This window comes from Micropterus dolomieu, linkage group LG03 (assembly GCF_021292245.1).
Source record: "Micropterus dolomieu isolate WLL.071019.BEF.003 ecotype Adirondacks linkage group LG03, ASM2129224v1, whole genome shotgun sequence".
Lineage (NCBI taxonomy): Eukaryota > Metazoa > Chordata > Actinopteri > Centrarchiformes > Centrarchidae > Micropterus > Micropterus dolomieu.
Window position 1 is genome coordinate 18,762,145 of NC_060152.1, and position 21,199 is coordinate 18,783,343.

Sequence of the window (21,199 nt, forward strand, 5' to 3'; positions counted from 1 at the left end):
CAGAAGCTGCACACATTACCCATTTGAGTCATGTATTTTTTAATTTAGACTGGCATACAGAGAGTGCTGTACAAATTTTTTAGAAGCAGACAGTGATTCACAAATAACAATCACACAGGGTAATGAAAGAGTATTTATTGGTCAGAACAGAAAGGAAAACATTACGTAAAACAAACATTTTTAAACCTAGGAAAGTACAGTATAATAAGACAGGTATGAAATTGGTTACCTTTGGCTGTTTGGGGAAAAGAGATGCTATAATTTCATCCTCCACTAGATGGAGATGTTGGTCAAGAATGAGCTAAATTTTTTACTGCTCTAAAGTGAACAATAGAGGACCAGATCCTCCAGTAAACAACAAAAACTATCCCATGAATCAAGAGGAAATATACTGAAGCATGATGAGTAAGACAGGCTGTAAACAAGCAACTTTAGCCGAACAACTTCACATTAGTCTTCATCCTGTTTAATGGGGGTAAAAAGCAGGAATGTAAGCCACGCTGTACAGCTGTTTCATTCATGAAGAAACATCAGTTCATGGTTCTGACAACAAACAACTTAAGTTTTTACCTATATAGCAGACTCTCTCTATCATCGCAGAACCAACATCTCTACAGGCCACTGAAATGAAAAAGAAAAATTGCAGTCAAAGGGCACTGGAGCAAAGTAAAGTCATGTTCACTCAGGCACAAAAGAGATTACAAGCAACACAACGTTATTTTTAAAGGCATATGCAAACACTCAGGAAATCTGGAGTATTTTCTTGTAATGTTTAGGGTCTGGTGAGAGAAAATGCCTGCAAAAACACAACTAAGTTGAATGAAGAGAGGAAGGGGGATACACAAAACTCAATCCTCTAAGGGATTGACTTAAGGCTAGAACACACAACTAAAGATGAGGGCTCAAATTAATATTGCACCCAGATGAGTCTTAAGTGTCCTTGGATGACAAGCAGTGATTGGATTGCAAGCTTGGTAGCTTTTGATGGCCATGCCTGTCAGCCTCACCTGCTTTTTAATCAGTAATTACCATAGGGGATTCTCTGGCATTTCTTAATTAAATTGGACCAAATGCAATTAAAAACCACACTCTCATTCCTTTAAAAGGGCTCTGTGGAGTCCTTGTTTAGTTCTTTCTGTTAAGAGAATAAGCGGTTGAATGGTCATAACACTGTCCCATCTCTCACTGATCTGTACTTGATTATTTCAGTGGTCAAATTAAGTTTGCAGTTTGCATAATAAAGGGCAAGATAGAGTTCAAGACTGAAACTTCCGCCCTAACTGCAATTGAAGGTTAAAAGTGTAGATGAGGAGGCAAAGTTGTTATGTTATTAAAACAATAAAAGTTAACATTAGGAGTTGGGGAACAATGTGATGAGAACTTTTATTAAAGTAGAGGGCTATCATTATCGAAGCATTAAATGTAGCAAAGTATCTTTTTCCATTACATTTACACAGAGGAAATGTTATAGTGTGCCTTTTCAATACTCACCACCTAGAAAAGTCCCCAGCGCTCCAGGAGCCAACAACCACAGCCACGTCAGTGGTGATTTTCCCATCTGCTGTCCTCATATCATCTTTAGAGTCGTTATTGTAGTTGCCACAGGCACCGCACATTTTACCAGACAAGCTACTGTCAATAATGACGGTGACCTTCTGTGAAATTGAGTAGGTGACCCGCACAGCTGTTGCCCTCTCGATGATCACAGTTCTCTCTGAGATTTGGACAGACAGATCACTTGTCACTTTGCTGGGAAATGACACCTTCCTGCCATTTGCCTGGAAGACATGAATAAGGGGAAAGAATAGTAAAACAAAATCAATTGAGATCAAAACAACTACTTGCATCGTTAAACATTTAACTATTATTCTCTGCTCACCCAGGTCTCGCGTTGGCTGTTCACTGTGATGGTGGTTTCCTGGAAGAACACATACAAGGTGGCGACGGTGGGAGATGCACCTTTGCTGCAGATCCTGACGTCCACAACCACACGGAACCACAGCTTAGAGGTCTCATCACACAGAGATGCCACTTCAAATGCCCCTTGAGCTCCCATCACTCCAGACATGCCATCAAAGGAGGTGAGGTAGCCAACTTCACTGACGCTGCAGTAGCCCTGTTTTACTTGGCAGTCTCTGACCCCGTCTCTTATGCCGCAAACCTCTCCACTGGTGCAGGACAGCTTTTCACACTTCACCAGCCCAGAAGCCTGGCACACACACTTGGACTTACATTCTTTGTCCACCACTGCTTGGCCCACCTGAAAGCATACATCGTGTATAACATTAAATCATTTATGTTTCAGGTCAGTGAATAGAATGTTTAAATGCTGTGATAGCAGAGAACGTATTATAACATCATTCTTTGTACGCTAACTACATGACTTTTATACAACTACCTTTTCAATTGTATTACAGTTACTATGTGTGACAACAAAGTAAAATCTCAGTACAGTTTACCGTCAGATATCTGCCATTGTGCACACACCCACAGTCGTCCAAAGGAACACATTGGACGCCATCAAAAACAAAGCCGTCATCACATTGGCAACCTTCAAAACAGCTTTTAGAACAAGAAAATGGGTAAATAAAGCTGGCACAGGTCCCACCGCAGGTGTCGGCACACAGCTCATAGTGACTGTGCGCAGGGCAGGAAGCAGCTACAAGAGAAGAAAACATTTGTAAGACTTTGTATGTGCACCTGAAATTTAAAACATGAAAAACATGGACTATGCATCAGCTATAATATTGCTGTGTAACTTACGGCAGAAGGAGCTGCTCCTCCATGGCTGGATTTGCACTCCTGCACTCTGGCAGGCCAAAGCGTAGGCCTGGACACTGTTACACAGAGTATCTTTGTTGCCACCCATAGCACAGACATCAAACACGCAGTGAGACAGATATGCTGCTGGGTCAATTTTACTGTGGCAGGCTTTGAAAGGCCCATTAGGTTCACTCATAATGCCACACGAGTCTGGTTTTCCGTACAAGGTGGCCTTGGCCTGCTCACATACTGGACACTGGCCTCCACAGCCCCCACACACATTCCCAGGCAGGTCCACTACCCACGCCTTCCCAAAGTCATCAACGTTATTCACTTGTTTGCCATCAGGAAGTCTGAAGTCATCACCACCCTTCGTGTTGTAGTCACCACAAAGACCACACATCTTACCCTGGTATGTAGACGGCACGATCACTTCAACATAATAGACAGTGTCATACAGGACTGTCAGTCCAAAGTCTGTCCGGACAATTATGTTGCAACCTTCCTGGGTGACTCTGAGACGCCTATTGTCCAGGGAGAGCGGAAGGTTTAGAAGTTCATCATCCACCTGGACAGAGGAGGAAAGCGAACAGAATCAGTGAGACATGTTTGTGAGGAAATAAATAAACATGCACAAATGTAACCATACACTTGTTTTGGATAAAGTTGTTGAACTCACAATGACTTTCCATGGCATTCCCTGCTGGATGTAAATGACATAACCATAGACCACCACTGCAATCGACTTTGTAACGGCCACCTTTCCATTTCCATACTTCTCATTCCCCTGAGTTACAGTGAATGGTGTCAGATAGCCTTTGTCATCATCACAAACCTTGGCCAATACGTAGACACATGTACCCTGGAAATCAAACCTTTGCCCATCGAAGGAAATGTAATGAGGGTCACCAGAAGCCACACACTTGCCTTGCCCCTCAGGGTGGCAGCTTTTCACTCCATTTACAATCTTACAGGTCTCCCCTGGACGGCACTTTGCCTTTTGGCAAGACACTGCACCATTCTCCCCACAGATGCATTGCTCGACACACTCGGTTTCAGGGTAGAAGACATCTCCTTTCTTGTAGTAGCGACCATCATAGGAGCAGCCACAGTCTCTCACAGGCACGCAGGTAGCACCACTCAGCAGGTAGCCTTCATCACACTCGCAGCCTTCTGTACAGGACCTGCGGCAGGTGGCAAGGGAAGTTAAGCTGGCACAGGTGGCTGGGCAACCCGTGGCACACAGGGTATAGTGGCTGTTAGCTGGACACAGCATTGCTGTTTTATAGGATGAGAAGAGGGGGGGAGGGACAAGGTCAAATATGAAATGAGATGTTTTGGAATAAGTGTATGTATGAAAAACAGAAATTATTAAAAAAGATTTTTAAACACAATCCCAAACTCACGACAGAAGGTATCTGTTCTCCAGGAGCCGATGGCGATTCCTTTGCTTTGACAGGCAGAGACATAGACTCCCACAGCATCACAGATTGACCCATGGTGACCATGATAAGTACAGGCATCATACACACAGTCCTCCAGGTAAGGAGCAGGGTCTACACGAGCGTGACAATCCCTGAAAGGCCCTGCCTTGTCTGCGATAATACCACAGTACTTTTGGGCTTGGTACTCTTTCCTCTGGGAGTCTGTACATGCTTGGCACCATGCCCCCTGGCAGACTGATGAACAGCCTGATACTAGGGCCACCTGCCAGCTCTCGCCCAGCTTGACTCCATTACTAGCGATCTGGCCATTCGGCATGGTCAGGTCATCCTGAGCTTTTCCATTGTAGTTGCCACACAGGCCACAGACTGCGCTCTGGTAGTTGCTGGGTAGAGTAATGCTCACTGTGCTCTGCCAGTCAAAGGTCAAAGTGATACCGGCAACTGTCTCCACTACAGCTGTCCAGCCGCTGAGAAACACGACCAGCTCATTACTATAACCCAGTGGTAATGAAGCAAGCTGCCCATTGAGCTGAGGAGCAGAAAGGGAGTGGGAGAGGGATATTTTTAGGAGATTATAGATTTAATAATTCTGCCATCCTCGATAATCCTTTCTAATGTGCAGTTAAATCTTAGTTTAATTAAGTCTGCTTGGATTAAAATTTTTAATTTGCAATTAAATATATATGCAGAAGAGCATGAGGAGTGTCAGAATTAGCACAATGACAGAAGGCATTATCATCCACTCATTTGAATGAGGCTCAATGTGCTGTTTTTATTTTTAATACTGTTACTACATACCCATTTCCTTTCTCTCCAAAAATCCACATGAAAACAAGTGTCAGATTACTTATTTATTCTATATCCATAACTCCACATCCATTCTTACCAGCACCATGTAGGGGTATTCTCTGCTGATGGTGAGGGTGATGCCATATATGGAAAATGTGACAGTCCTTGTGTAGGACACGGCCTTGCTTCCCCGGTTGTCATTCTGCACAGTCACCTTGAAAGGCACTAGTCCAGGCTGCTGAGAGCACAGTCCCACCAGCTGATATACACATGTGCCCTGGAAGTCATATTTGTGGCCATCAAATGTCCGGTAGTGAGGGTCACCTGAGGCTGTGCATGTGGCATGACCGATGGGTTGGCAGCCCCGCTCTCCATCCACTACGGCGCACCTCTGGTTGGCAGAACAGGAAGCCTCACGGCATATCACCATGCCCAGGATCGCATCACACTCACACAGGCGACCGCAAGCCTCATCAGCCCAAAAGCGCTGGCCTGGCTTGTAGTAGCGGCCCTGATAGGAGCAACCACATGTTTTAGCCGGCACACAGACACCAGCGCTGAGGACGTAACCCTGATCACACACACAGGCCTCCACACAGGTACCGTTGCAGATCTGCTTTTGCTCAGGGAATGAGCAGGATGGCTGGCACGGGCTGGCACAGTCTTCATAGTGGCTGTAACGCTGACAGTTCATTGCTGGATTGAAATTAAATTTAAAGGCATTAACCAAAAAATAAAAAAATAAATATTTGTTTGAAATCTTTGACTAAAAGGAGCAAATCATCTTCTTATAAATACTCACGGCAGCCAAACGTTTTCCTCCAGTCACTGATTATTATTCCTTCTTCACGACACTGCCTACTGTAGGAGGCCAATGCCTGGCACAGCATCTTTTTGTCCCCCTTATTCAAACACACATCATACACACAGCTGTTCATGAAGGCCTGGGGGTCCAATTTTCCATGACATTTCTGGAACACACTATTGGTCTTGGCTGCGAGGGCCCCGCAGGAAGCCTCAGTCTCATAGAGCTTCATCTGGTTACCATCACAGGTAGGACAGTTTTTCTGACACGTGTCCCAGCAAGGTTGGTCCTTGTCCTGGTCAGGCGTTTGCCAGCTCTTACCCCACTCAATTACTGACGAGACAGCTTTGCCTTCTGGATTCTGGAGCTCATCAAAGTTATTCCCGTTGAAGTTGCCACACAGACCACAGACACTGCCGTAGTAGCTGCTGGGCAGCTTTATGACCAGTTCCCAGTTCCAGTCGTAGGAGACAACCAGGCCAAAGTTCGTCTTCACCACTGCAGTGTTACCAAACTGAAACACTGACACCTCACCATCACCCAGTTGCACAGGAAGATTCAACAGCTCCCCGTTCACCTGAAGGGAATGGATCAGAACAATACATGTGTATATTATATATATATGTGTTTGACCTGTAGTATTTTAATGTGTGTGTGTATATATATATATATATATATATATATATATATATATATATATATACACACACATTAAAATACTACAGGTCAAACACATATATATATAATATACACATTAAAATACTACAGGTCACACACATCAGACAAGAATCTAAAATCTTACCGTGACTTTACCAACTTGGTTCTTGCCCATGATGATGGTGTATCCATATACAGACACTTCTACCTCCCTGACATAAGAAACTGCTGTGTTTCCCCGGTTATCATTCCTCTCAGTGACCGAGAATGGCACCAGGCCTTCCACATTCCCACAGGTTTTGGAGATGACATACTTGCAAGTGCCCTGGAAGTCATAGTTGTAACCATCAAATGTGTGGTAGTGGGGGTCACCCCAGGCCCAGCATATTCCCGTGTACTCGGGGACGCAGACCGCTTCACCATTTTCAACGGAGCACCGCTCCTTGACCCGACACTTGGCATCTTTGCATGGATCTACACAAGATAAACAAAGGGAAATTGATAGGAAAATTTAACTCAACTAATTAAAAATTTCCTGTACATTTATCTTAAAGAGAATTTACTCATTAAATAAGTTAAGAATAATTTGTTACTACAAATACACAGTATTTGTGTCTTACCTGTGTTGTAGCATGCCATGATTCCTTTCTTGACTTGGCATTTGGTGCTTTGAGGGCAGGAATACTTTTCACAGACAAGGCCTGTCGCTGGATTACAGGTGCACTTTGTGTTACAGTCTTCCTCATATACCACTTCACCAGGCTGGGGACATAGAACAGGTTCATTGTACAGGAGAAAATAATACACATAAGAAATGACAGATTAAAGAGTCATCCACATTGTTTAATTCTTATTCCATCTTACCAAAAAAAAAAAACATTTAGATAATCTGCTAAATAAGTCTCAGGAGAAATCCCCAGTGCACATATCTAAGATCAGACTGTCCACCATGTCAGAAAAAGCCAAGGCAACTTTATTGCCATGTCAGCATGAATACTGCTATGGGTATTTGCTTGACACTAAAAAGCCATCATTTGTACAGAGGTGTTGAATTGTACCTTGTAAGTCCTTCCATTGTCATAGCAGCCACACTCAGTATCTTGAACACATGTCTGTCCATTAAATAAGAAGCCAATATTACATTCGCAGCCTTCTGTACAGCTGGCGGAGCACTGGACAATCTCTGTGAGGCCTGGGCAGGATGCAGAACAGGAGTCTGCACACACCTCATAGTGACTGTTGGCTGGGCATTTCATGGCTGAAATAAATCATGCATGCATGCATCATCAAGACAGGGAAAACATGTATTAGACAAGAGCCTCTTCCTATATTCAATAAATGTAATATAAATACAGTATGGCAGACAAGAATAAGAGGTTGATGTGGAGAAAAAACAACAACTTACGACAGAATGAAGCTGTCCTCCAGTTTGTGATGTCCACTCCTGCCATGTGGCAGTTGAAGGCATAGGCTGCTATGCTGTTACACAGCACCTTTCCATCACCGTTGGAAGCACACACATCAAACACACAGTTGTTGAAGTATGGCTGTGGGTCCAGTTTACCATGGCAGGCTGCAAAAGGACCTTTGGGTGCTTTAACAAGACCACAGTAGGTAGACTCTGAAAACACAGCCTTGCGAGCTGGGTCACAGTTAGGACAGTTATCCCCTTCACAGCCATCTGCACAAACCACATTAGGGATGGTGACCTTCCAGGATTTTCCAAAAACATTCACGTTGTCGGTGAGCTGTCTATTGGGCATTTGGAAGTCATCTTTTTGGTTGCCGTTGAAGTTGCCACACAGACCACAGACTTTATCACGGTAATTACCAGGTACTGTGACTGTCACATGATAGACCAGGTCATAAGTAATGAGCAGTCCGAAATTTGTGGCAATAACATAATATATGCCTTCTTGATAGACATGCACTGCTCCATCATTAAGATTCAGGGGAAGGTAGTTAAACACTCCATTTACCTAAAAGAAAGGCACAAGTGTTATTTAAAGAAAATCTACTGATGATAAGAATTTTAAAAATATATATTTTCAAGCTAGTTTTACATCTCTCAGCATTTTCTAACATCTGCCACTAAATGATACTAAATGAAGCAGCAAATTTCACTCTATTCCAATTGAGGAGCTTGGTACAAATGATGACAAGGTGCTCACCAGGACTCCATGCATATTGTTCCTCATGATGAGAGTGAAGCCGTAGACCTCCACAGCAACCAGCTTGGTGACAGACACCACTTTGCTGTTAATCATGTAGTTCCACTGAACGTTCTCCACCTGAACAGAGAAGGCCACAAGGCGTGAGCCTTCCAGCCCACAGCTCTTGGACAGTGTGTAGGTGCAGGTGCCCTGGAAATCAAACATTCGCCCATCAAATGAGCGGTAATGGGGGTCACCAGAGGCCTGGCACACACCCTTACCAACAGGCTGACATTTTTGGACACCATTCTCTATTTCACACTTCTCATTAGGGCCACATGTGATCTTCTTGCACTCCACCTGAGAAAAACAGGCGAGAAACAACAACAAATTAATTTCTATACTGCATACTTCCATACTGCAAGGCCACACTGATCAGTATACAATTATAATTGTTTTTATTAACTGTCCACTTTTGCATCCATTACCACTCCATTTTGTGTGCACTTGCACTCCTCCTGACACTGATTGGGATAAAACACTTGGTCCATGCGGTAGTAGCGGTCTTTGTAGACGCAGCCGCACTGTGAAAAGGGAACACAGAGCTGTCCACTGAGGATGTATCCCTCATCACAGGAACAGCCCTCCCCGCACTGAGCTTGGCAACCTTGAGGAGGGCCCAGACTCTGGCACGAGGAAGGACAGGGAGTTGCACAAACTTCATAGTGGCTGTGGGCTGGACATGTCACCGCTGTATACAAGGGACAAGAAAAAACAAAAATTTTGACTGTGATTTACTGGAGACATTTTAATTTAGAGTACAGACTGCAAATGTAGGAAATGATTACAAAGCAACAGAAAAGGAAGTAACACATTGAGTGTTATCGTTATACTACAGTCCTACAGTAAATAATGCTCACTTAGCCATTTATGTAAATTACTTTATTAAAATAAATGCATTTCTCACCACAGAACTGACTGCTTCTCCAGCTGTACACCTTGGCCCCCACAGCCTGGCAGGCAGACGTGTACGTTGTAATAGCCTGACACAGCACATCCTTTCTGCCCTGATACAGGCACACATCATAAACACAGTCTTCAAAGTAGCCAGTTGGGTCCACCTTAGCATGGCAGTCACGGAACGGCCCTTTGGGGTCATTTAACAAGCCGCAGAAATCTCCTTTTTCATATTGAACCTTCTGGGTAATGTCACAATCAGGACACACCCCTTTACAGCCTTCGACACAACCTGGGATCGTGGCCACCCGCCAACTGGCACCGAAATCTGCTGGTGAGACAGGTTTGCCACCATTCTTTGGAATCAGGTCATCCTCTGGTTTGCCGTCATAGTTGCCACAAAGGCCACAAACTGCTCCCATGTAGTTGCTTGGCAGTGTTACAAACACAGCGCTTTCCCAGTTGAAGGAAACTTTGAGGCCGAAGTTTGTGCTGACCACACCGTCCCAGCCATTCTTATACACAGATACTTTTCCTCCATCCAGGGTCACAGGAAGGTTCACCAGCTCATTATTTACCTGGAAAAGGACACACAATTGTATTTGTATATAGAGATGGAATATTAAAGTGACTCACAGGAAAGATTCTGGTGTTCATATACCAAACATTATGTAGTTCTTACCATAATCAGGCCCTTGTGGGTCTTTGTAATGACAATGCTGTAGGAGTACACCTTGATATCCACTAACTTGGTGTAAGAAACCACCTTGCTGCCCCGGTGATCATTTTGCACCAGCACTTCAAAGGGCACCAACTCTGGGTTCTTGGAGCAGAGTTCAACCAATTGATACACACACGTGCCCTGGAAGTCAAACTTCCTCTTGTCAAAGGTCACATAATGGGGGTCTCCTGTGGCCTGGCAGGTGCTGTGGGAGACTGCCTCGCACTTTCTTATGCCATCAACAACCTGGCACTGCTGCCCTGTCGCACAGCCTTTGTCCTTGCACTCCACGCTTCTGCTTCCAGCAACACATTTACACCATTGCCGACAGCCCTGGTCAGCCCAGAATGACTCACTAACAGGGATGTATCGACCCTCGTAGGTGCAACCACACTCAGAGGCAGGTACACACTGACCTCCGCTCAAAACAAAGCCTGTGTTACAAGCGCAGGTCTGCACACAGGGGTATTTGCATTTGGAGGGAGCATTAGGGTCAGAACAAGTGGCAGGGCAGGCATTGCCACAGACCTCATAGTGGCTGTTTTCTGGACATTTTGCAGCTTTAGGGAGAAGAAAGACAATAGAGTGTTAGAATCACTAGGAACAACAAACAAAAGTATGTTCATTTGAGTGACTGATTTGAATAGATTCATTTATAAATTATGTATTGAATATCAAATACACACTGTGCTTTAACATGTACGTATCATCCATCTATAAAACTTATTTAACCTTTATTTAACCAGGAAGTTCCTTGAGATTGAAATCTCTTTTCTGAGGCAGACCCGGCCAAGACGGCACACCAGTTACAATTTAAATAGAAATACAGCATAGTTAAAACAAACAAACAAGCATCACACATAAAGGAAAGGGACTAAGCCAGGTCACATGTGGCAGTTAGATTTCTCAGTTACATGGCATTTTAACATGGCTTTAAATTCATTTAATGGGACTTAAAGCCATGTAAAATGCCATGTAACTGCCACACGTGACCTGGCTTTGTCCCTTTCCTTTATGTATGATGCTTGCAATGTACAGTATATAGACGCATCTCCTGTATATTTACATGTAAACCGTTTTTAAAAAATGTATGACTATTTTTTCTTGTCACCTGTGTGTAACATTGAGATCAACTTGAAAACCAGAGTCAAATTCCTTGTAGGAGTATATATACAGTACTTGGCCAACATAGCTGATTCCGATTTAGTCACCATTACTTACGGCATTGTGCCATCTCCCTCCAATCTTGGACCTGGATCCCAGCAGCCTGGCAGGCTTCAGTGTAAGCATCCAGCGCCCTGCAGAGGAAATGTCGAAGGCCACCTCCCATGCATACGTCATATTTACAGTTCTCCAGGTATGCTTGTGGGTCAATGACTGCATGACATTTGCTGAATGGCCCATTTATTATAAGTGTGATAAGCCCACAAAACAAGTCACCCTGCCACATCTTCATCAGGCTGTTCTCACATCTCTCACAGCCACCCACACAGTCATCTCTGCACAGAGCATCATTCACCAGCCCTGGCACCTTCCAGCTGCTCCCAAAGGCCACAACCCCACTTGCCTGGGTGCCGGTGGGTGTGGTGAAATCATCACTGGGGTTGCCATTGAAGTTGCCACAGAGACCACAAGTCTTACCGGCATAACTGCCGGATAGAGTGACCACTAGATAGTGTTCCCAGTCATAACGGACAGTCAGACCAAAATCTGTCTCAATGACCACAGAACGGCCACTCTGAAACATAGTCAGTTTGTTGTTGTTCAAGGCTACTGGCAAACTCCACAGATTATTGTCAATCTGCACAAAAGAAAATAGAAAACATGTTCAGTCATAATGTGTTTATATAAATGTATGAATTTTAATGTGTCACACAAATAAATAATTAAATCAAACAATCAGAATAATATTCAAAACTGAATATTTGAAAAATTAACACTCTTTAACTAACAGATATAGGAAGCCTTACCCTCACACGTCCTGTCTCAGACCGCACTACTGTGATGGTGATGCCATACACCTTCACTGTAACCAGGGCGACGTACGATACCCTGGGGCTACCTCTGTTCTCATTTTGGGCGAGGACCTCAAAGGCTGGGAGATTATCATCCTTTCCACAGTTTTTAGCAATGACGTATGTGCAGGTACCCATGAAGTCATAGTGTCGCCCATCGAATGTACGGTAGTGGGGATCTCCCATGGCCCAGCAGGTACCAGGCTTGCTTTCCACTGGCTTGGGGACACAGGAGGGATACCCACCCTTCATCTCACACACCTCATTGGCACTGCAGGTGATACTGCTGCAGGTCAAAGATCCACTTCCTGAAAAACCGTAACAATTAATGCCCACATCACCGTTCACTTATGTGTAATGTAAAATATTTTATCTCTCTACTGAAATATACTCTATATCATAATAATATATGCTGAAACTTTTTAATTGGCAGAGCTATGGTTTGTGCACATTACCTGGCTGTAAACATTGTCCTGGAGCACCATAGCCGTTCATCTGGCTGACTCCAAAACTGTAGAGAGCAAAGCTGGAACCCGAGCTGGACAGAGTGTGTGAATTGGTGCCAGGGGTTTGTTTGTAGGACATCTGCGCCCAAGAGAAGTCTGTCCCTGCAACCACTCTCCACTGGACATCACGGGGCAGGTTTGTACCATCAATACGCAGCTCTGCCATCGCACTGGTCCGTGCCACAATAAGGGCTTGATTGTCAAAGCCCTCCAGAGCCTCTAGTGAGTAAGAGGAGCAGAAGCGGTCTGTGGGCAGGATGGTCATTAAGAAAGGGTCGTAGTACTTTAACCAGTTCTGTTCAACACCGTTGAAGAGCATGAGGACTTGGATGCCACGATCAGCCTGAATGGACAGTGTTTCAGGATTGTTGTAGCGGATCTCCATCACCCTCCCCCTGGTCAAACTCAAAACCTCTTCACGGTTGCCATATTGAACCGTGACTTGGGTTGGTTGGGAGGCCTGGAGGTAGACACTATCATATTTTGTCTGGAAGCTCAGGGGAGGCACGATGAACCTGGATCCCCACCTGCTCACTGGCAGCAGCTGCTCATAAACATGATTACATTTCGAGAAGCACCAGGTGCAGGTGTGACCCGTAACAACAGCAACAGGGTTCTTGGAAGCAACCCTGGTGCCAGAAAGGTCGTTCGTGCTCTGGAGCTGGACACTCTCATATGGCTGGAGATCTATTACCATTCGGCTGCCACTCTCATAGACACGATCCTGGTACTTGATTGAGCATTGTGGGAAAATCTCTACTTGGTTGCTCTCTTTTCCATTTGTCACGGCGAACTCTTTATAAGAGCCAAAGGGGGATCCAGCAGGTGTAAAGATGAAATATTCTGTACCCCATTCAGTGGTAGGATATATCACAGAGGTGTCGGCTGTATACAGCTTGTAGTTGAAGGAGGTTACAGTCACATCTGCTGAGGTTTCAATGCGCACCGTGTTGGGACACTTTGTGCTGCCATACATCTCAACACTAGTGGGGAGACTAATGATGACCCTTTCTCCAGCATTTAGAGTTTTCTCTTGCTTGAAGTTTAAGGGAGGCACTGTCACTGTCACTTTAGCATTGGCCTGAACAGCGGTAATGTATAGCTGAAAGAGAGGACTGTCATAGTTTGCCGCATAATTCTGCATGAATGACAGGGCAAACTCCCTTCCTGCCCATCCAGCGCTAGATGGACCTGGCAGATGGGGGGAAGAGCAAGGAAACAAGAGTCAAAAGAAGATGTCTTTTCAAGTTACCTAAAATGAAGAAGTCAGGTACAAAACTGTGCTTCACAAATCTTGTGTATGAAAAAAACATGTCAAAAAAGAATTAGGAAATGAATGAGACTATTATGTGCCAAGGCAATCCAAGGATTCACAGAGTGGCAATACAAAACTTGGCTTGAGACTTCTTGGATCACATATACAATACAAAGAAAGAATATGACACCAAAGAGAAAGTGACTGAAAAATACGTTCATTTCAAAGTTAAAAAGCAGGGATGAATGCTAGTCCATAATGGATGGATTGCTTTTTTCCTTGATAACCATTGTGAGAGATTTAGACTGAGGAACAGTCACTTGACTGCTTCTCAGCAGCACTCAATAAGTCACTTGCGCAGACAATATAATTGCATAATGAAAATATTATCAATATCTGTGCCTTTGGTGTGAAAAGAACATTTTCTAGGCTCAGTCAGGGCCTGGGGGATTTAGATTACACTCCTGTTTCACCCATTTAGTATAATAGTTCCAACTCAATAGCAGCTGAAGGTAAATGCTATTCCCAACAAAAGCAAATTTCAATTTAGATGACTATCTTGCACTCACAAATTTTTCACCTGTTTAAAATTCTTCTTCTTCCACACAAGCACCTGGCAGGGCTGCACACAACTGATACGGTTGACAACCTGGATAAATTGCTTCAGATTGAGCGGTCACTTGGCTACATGTCATGCTGGGGAATTCTGAGCCAAGGTTTAAGAAATGCTTCTGTGATTGATTACTAAAAAGCTATGTTTAATTAGATTTAATAGTTGTTTAATAGTTAGCACAGTTTGAGATAAATTTTGAAGAGAAAAAGAACAATCTTCCTGAATTGAAAGATTTTCATCACTACTACTGTGTTTGTTCAATTAAACACAGCTTAAAATCATGACTAATTAGAAAGATGATAAGCACGGATATATCACACTGAAATCAGAAAAATCAGAGTATGACAAAATGCTTACTATTGAATAAAGCTCCCAAAACACAAAGCAGCAACAGGGTCCCCATGGCTGAAATACAGAGATACTTGTTTTAGTAACAGAAAAAATGAGATTTTTTGAATGTTATAAATGCATTAATTTGACAAACCAGCCAACATAAATAGCAATTTCAGAATGGACAGTGCTTACCTGCTAAGGCATCAGTTTGATGAAATTTTTCAGTTCCATCCTTTTATATATTCCATCAGACAAAAACACCCTTGTTCGACTTTGAAAAACAATACCATTCCTCTAAAACAAATTAAGGTAGAACTTGGCAATGACTTGTATGTACAGCTGTATGTTGACATAGGTGGGAGGTCCAATACTAACTACATGTACAGCATGGGATGAATCATTCATCTTTAGTAACACACCCAATGACATACACATCATGTCATTTATTTCCTGGAATCTGAAGAGAGAATCCCTGCATGAACTCCTTAATAATCTGTATTGATGTAGAAGATTTATTCTATGAATGCAACCTTTTTAGAAACTCTTCTTTTCTTTTAAATGGAAAATTTACAAAACACTGCACAAGGCTTTTGGATAATAAATCATTACATTATATCATGAAATTAGTAGAGTTTTAGTCATGTTTACTGAACCAGTTTTTAAAGCAGAAATTCCAATGTCATTGGATATATAACACCAGGAAGCTTTAGGTGATTTTTATTATTTGCCCACAGTAGTTTGTAATGTATATTCTGGCGTAACCAAATAATATTATCCATTCTAGACTGGGCAAGGCAATAATGTGATAAGACCAAAATCACAACTTATCTTCAAAGTTACCCAAGAGTCTCTGAGCAGACACTGACAGAATATTTGTATCTTATTGATATCTCACGTCACAGAATAAATGAGTTTCCGAATGGTTTCTAGTAAGAACATACATTGTTAGATTTTCCTCTGTAGAAATAAATCAGCTGTGATGCAATTACATTTGATACATAAAAATGTTACATATTACATATTGACATTTTGATAAAATGTAAGTATGTTGATTTCTACTCTGCACCCTTAATCGCTGTATTTTTGGTTTACTTTCAAAATGCCCTTCTTCCATGTGGTGTTTTACTAGCAAGGACCACACAATCAACAGGTATGATTAAATGATTTATTGATGATCGAAACAGAAAGATGTATGAGGCTTGCGGTTGCCGAAGAGACATTCGAATGCGTGTGGGGAAGCTATGATAGGATGACGGACCCCCTTATAACCCTATGGAGAGGAAGAAGATCAGGAGGCAGGACAGAGAAAGGGTTGGGGGGGAGGGATGCAGGATACAAGAGCGAAGGGGAGGAGTTAGGACGTGTGGGTATTTATGGAAATGCTGGCGGTGACGTGGTTAATGTGTGGTCCCGCTCCTGAAACTCTGCTAATTAGCACCACTTTATGCCATTTGTTATCAGTAAGAGAAAAGCCACCTATTGTGCATCACATTGCTAGCATGTAAGGCCCTATTCAGTGTGCACACCACAGTTTCCGCCAATGTTTATATTGTGTCCTTTAAGCCAGTTCATGCTTGTAAACAAGGATCTGTAAAAGAAGTGTCACTTGTAAAGCTTGCAAAGTGGGTGGATAATTCTCTAGAATATCAGTAGCTGAGCTAAACAGGCGGTTTCTGTTGGTTTTGGGTGTCACCCAAGAATAACAGCACATAGTGAATGGTGCAACAATATTTGTGATAGACAGATAGTAAATATAACTTGGCCCTCAAAAGTTTGCATTAGGTTTATTTTGATTAAAAAAACTCAAATATTTTATTAGTGTTCATTTGGTCAGAAGCCTTTGGGCAGGGCAATATTAACTCTGGTTTAGTTATGTATACAGATTGTAGATTTAGATAGAAAGGTGTGCCGCATTATTTTTTTTGGCTGGAACCTAATCAACACTGGCCAGAAATGACCTTATTTTAAAAGGTGTATGGGCCTAACTGACAGGAGTGCTGCCAGTATTACGTAAAATCAGTGGTGTAAATGGCCACATTTTATTGACGGAACCATACTGTACGTGGTTCTTTTTCATTGTTGAAAGATAAAGATCGATTTTTAAAAACATATTATTTAAAAAAAGAAAATTAAAATTCACAAATAGAATAGAATATTTAATTAGAACTAAATATTTCTAGAGCAGCAACAGAAATGTTCACATCAACAAATTCACTATGTTCTGACATAGTAGGATTTGTACATGTTAACGTTTAAAATTGTTGAACGGGTGTAACAAGTATTGGCTTTTGACTTGCAAAGGTTTTATTGCACTTCCAGTAAAAACAATAGTTGTCATCAACTCGAGTATCTTCATTTGGTTCACTTTACTTTGTCTCCATTACTCTATGTGTGACACATTGGCGTAAGTTAGTAACAACTGGCCCCAAGCTTTTATGATGGGCCCTTGGGCTCCACAGTTACTAAGCACTCACACGCACACACAGACAGCATTTGTGTCCAGAAGGGAACCGTATATTGGCGAATTTGTGTGCCTTGTTTCCTCATTGTCTTAACCCTTTGATGCATGGTATCCACATTTGTGGACAGTTATTTTAACTCCATTTTGGGTTACTATATCATGGTTATGTTCTCCAAGTCATTTCAGGACAGTGTCATTTGATTGATATGAACACTGTAACAGTTTACTGTTGTTTTCCAAATAAATAAAATAAAATTTCCAAATTTATTGCTTAATGACCTCATCAATGCAAGATGGCTGACTGTGATGGCCATGTGCTAACTGTCTCAGGCATATGTGTGAAAAACCTTTATTCAAGGAGGGCAGTCAAGATTTTAAAAAGTATGTGCAGTAAAGTATTATTAACAAGTTTATGTTTTATAAATTCAAATTTAGAGTAAAATGTTGTTTTTATATACCAACAAACAACTGTCCACATATGTGAAGGTAATCAGTGGAGTCTGATTGTGTAATCAGTGGAGTCTATTCTAATTTTTCAAAGATGCAATAAATTGTATTATATTATAATAAAACAGACATTTAACAAATATATGAACATAACTGACAATGCATAAGTGCATATTACAGCATTAAATTACAACTTTTGACTCCTTTGCAGCCTTTACACGAAATAAGAATAAGTATTACACTCACATACTGTAAAGCAATCAATTTTAATATGTAATCTGTTACATGTTGGATGTTGATATGTTAAAACTGAGATGATTCAACAAGAAGTTAGATGAGGATAACAATATGCTACTGGGTTTCCACATACATGTAACTACAGTTATCAATATCACTGAGTGTTTTTCCTCTATTTGTTCTTAAAATATGTTTTTTATTGTTTATTTGCAACAATTGAGCTTAAATACATAGCATAACATGACATAAAAAACATAACAATCCCACTGTCAGGTGTGGCATTTTACTCCTTTGTTGCATGGTGTCCACTTACGTGGACAGTTATAATAATTAATAATTTAAAAACAAAACAGAATTTTGAAAAAAAAAGTAAATTAATTTGAATATTAGCCCAATTTTGAGTAATAAAAAGAATCTTTAAAAAATCTAGATGTTTTTAATAATTCATGCACGAGAGGAACCCTATTAGCGAATTTGCGTGCCTTGTTTCCTCATTGTGCACAGTCTTAACAGAAAACATTAAATGCAGTAAATGCGCACGCACATGCACGCACGCACACACACACACACACACACACACACACACACACACACACACACACACACACACACACACACACACAGGCATGTGCTCCGCTAGTCTGCTTGTCAGAGTCTGTGTTTCACCTAGCAGTCTTGTTGTCTTGTCACATTATCAAATAGAGACTTAAAATAACATACTCATATTACCCAGCAATTATCATTGCACATGTAGGCTATGTCACACGAATCCCAAAGAAAATAAGACAATATTCATTCTGTGGAATCTTTTTAATGGTTTCTTCAAACTATTGCAGAATTAGCCTATTTTTAAACTTTTCTTGCTACAGACTTTATTTGCTAAAACTACTGACCGACACCATGGCAAAGGTGGATGTGCACATTTGCTAGTATGGCCCAAGGCCAGCAAGTATGTCCACAGACTCATTCCCGAGAAGTGCGATAGGTCTTAGGATTGTCCCACTGTCAGATCAGAAATTGCGCCACGGCTCTTAGCTGACAGAATTGCCCATAGTTCAAAGTGGTGTGATGTGAAAATTTGTGAAACATAGGGGTTGCCAGGGGACACCCGGAAGCGAGAGATATAAAAGAAAAGAAGAAGAAGGGTAAACAAACAAGCATGGAAACCAACGCTGATGCTGTAATTGTTATAATTTTTCTAACATTGATTGACCATTTTTGATGGTACATAGAACACATGAAGTCAGAGGAATGGACATATTACACACTTAGTTTAATCAACAGTCTGAAAACCATTTTAAATTTTTTTAATTTTCAGTGTCAGTTAAATCTCTCTTTTGGCCCATTTTACCTGAGGTAATGAAGCTGCCTAATAATCATGCACAGTGTGACAATATGTCAATATATGTTTCAGTTCATAGCCATCAAAATTCTGGGTGGAGCTACCTCCAATGTGTCATCCTGTATTGCAAATGATGATCCATGCAGGAGGATTTGAAACACAGTGACAAGCCTGAAAAAGCTGCCATCACAAGGTCCATGGTAAGAGATCGCACTGAACCACTGCACACTTGTCTCATCACCGAGGGACATTAGACTATAAGATAACGGAGGTTCCAAGCTCTGCTCCTGCCCACTGAGTGTGGAGACTTGGAGGCTGCCCCTGAGCTCACAAACTTCAGGTTTGTCATGACAGCCCCAGGAACCATGCCTCAGAGCACACTGCTGCCCCAGAACACAGCCTGCCTCCTCACAAATCACCCCACTCGAAGCGAGGAACCAGCATCTCTGGGTGAAGTCCTCAATGTACAGTTGCTCATCCATCTAAAAAGAGAGAAAACTAATTCTGCAGATGCTTTGAAAATTCTCCACATTTTCCCCAGAGGATGAATATGGCACTTACTGTCTGTATTAAATTAAATACCTTGAGATATATATCATAAAGGACACATCCGCACTGACTGTAAGGAACGCACTCGTCCTCATCATCAACAATTCCATAGTGACACTTGCAGCCTTCTGTACAGCCAGTTGCTGAAGAACCAGTCTGAAGCAGAGCAGGGCAAAAGTTTGAGCTTGAGTCTACACATTTCACTGGGCTGCTGCAGTCAGGACAATGGAGAGCTGGTGGCAGGACATGAAAGACATGCAAATAATTTAGAGTCCATCATATACTCTATTTAAACTGTAATCAAAATGATTCACATACCGCAAGAAGTGTTCTCTTTCCATGGTCCTACTGGTGTTCCTTTAGCCTGGCCGCCTGCAGAATATGCTTCTAGTGCTAGACACACAGCCATGTGACCCTCCCCGGCACAAACTTCCCTAATGCACATGCGCGCGTATATATCACTCTCAACACTACTGTTCCAGCAATGATCGACTTCAATACTACTGATCAACAGGACTGCACAGGCTGTGCTGTCCAGTGGGCACAGGCTGCACTCAAGACACACTCTCCCACCACTGTCAGTGCAATGCTGTCCAAGAGATATTTCTGCCCAAGTGTGCAGTAGCTCTACACAACTTTTGGCAAGATGACCATTTTTCATTTCCATGTCATCATATCTATCCCCATTGAAGTTCCCACAGAGGCCAGATGTAGTGCAATCATATACCAGTGGTAAAGGTAACCTGAGGTGGAACAACACCATCAAAAGTGACGTAGCCAAAGCCAGAAACACTTGGCACACCCTTTACTGCACCCTTTGCTGAACAGCTTTCCATGGGGCTGCAGGTCACATGTCCTCTTTCACAGTTACCCTTTTGGCAGCTTTTCTCGGAGTAGAAGTGGCAACCAGGGTAATACTCTCCCTCACGCGTGGAATACTGTCCGTCACTCAAGATGTAGCCAGAGTCACACTGGCAGCCGTCCTCACACCCTCCACTACAGTTTGCTGGAGAGGACAGTCCAAGGCACACAACGGGACATTGAGGTCCACACAGCCAGGAGCGACGTCCAGCCTCTTGAAACATTGGGGGCTTAGCCCAGCACAGAAATCTTTCATGTTTTCACCTGTTCCCCCGCCCCCTACCCAAAGT

General features: G+C 42.5%; 1 protein-coding gene across 1 annotated transcript in view; it reads right to left on the reverse strand.

Moving 5' to 3' along the window:
* Positions 1–150: 150 nt before the first annotated feature.
* Positions 151–21,199, reverse strand: part of LOC123968099 (IgGFc-binding protein) — a 32,014-nt gene continuing 10,965 nt past the window's right edge. Inside the window, 22 exon segments of the mRNA XM_046044589.1 lie at positions 151–462; positions 571–621; positions 1,492–1,778; positions 1,880–2,260; positions 2,460–2,659; positions 2,764–3,331; positions 3,443–4,041; positions 4,170–4,737; positions 5,095–5,693; positions 5,800–6,379; positions 6,605–6,933; positions 7,080–7,221; positions 7,518–7,717; positions 7,865–8,438; positions 8,631–8,972; positions 9,101–9,363; positions 9,580–10,147; positions 10,252–10,850; positions 11,512–12,091; positions 12,261–12,613; positions 12,761–14,002; positions 20,920–21,054. Coding sequence (XP_045900545.1) covers positions 612–621; positions 1,492–1,778; positions 1,880–2,260; positions 2,460–2,659; positions 2,764–3,331; positions 3,443–4,041; positions 4,170–4,737; positions 5,095–5,693; positions 5,800–6,379; positions 6,605–6,933; positions 7,080–7,221; positions 7,518–7,717; positions 7,865–8,438; positions 8,631–8,972; positions 9,101–9,363; positions 9,580–10,147; positions 10,252–10,850; positions 11,512–12,091; positions 12,261–12,613; positions 12,761–14,002; positions 20,920–21,054 — 9,119 coding nt within the window. The 3' untranslated portion in view covers positions 151–462; positions 571–611.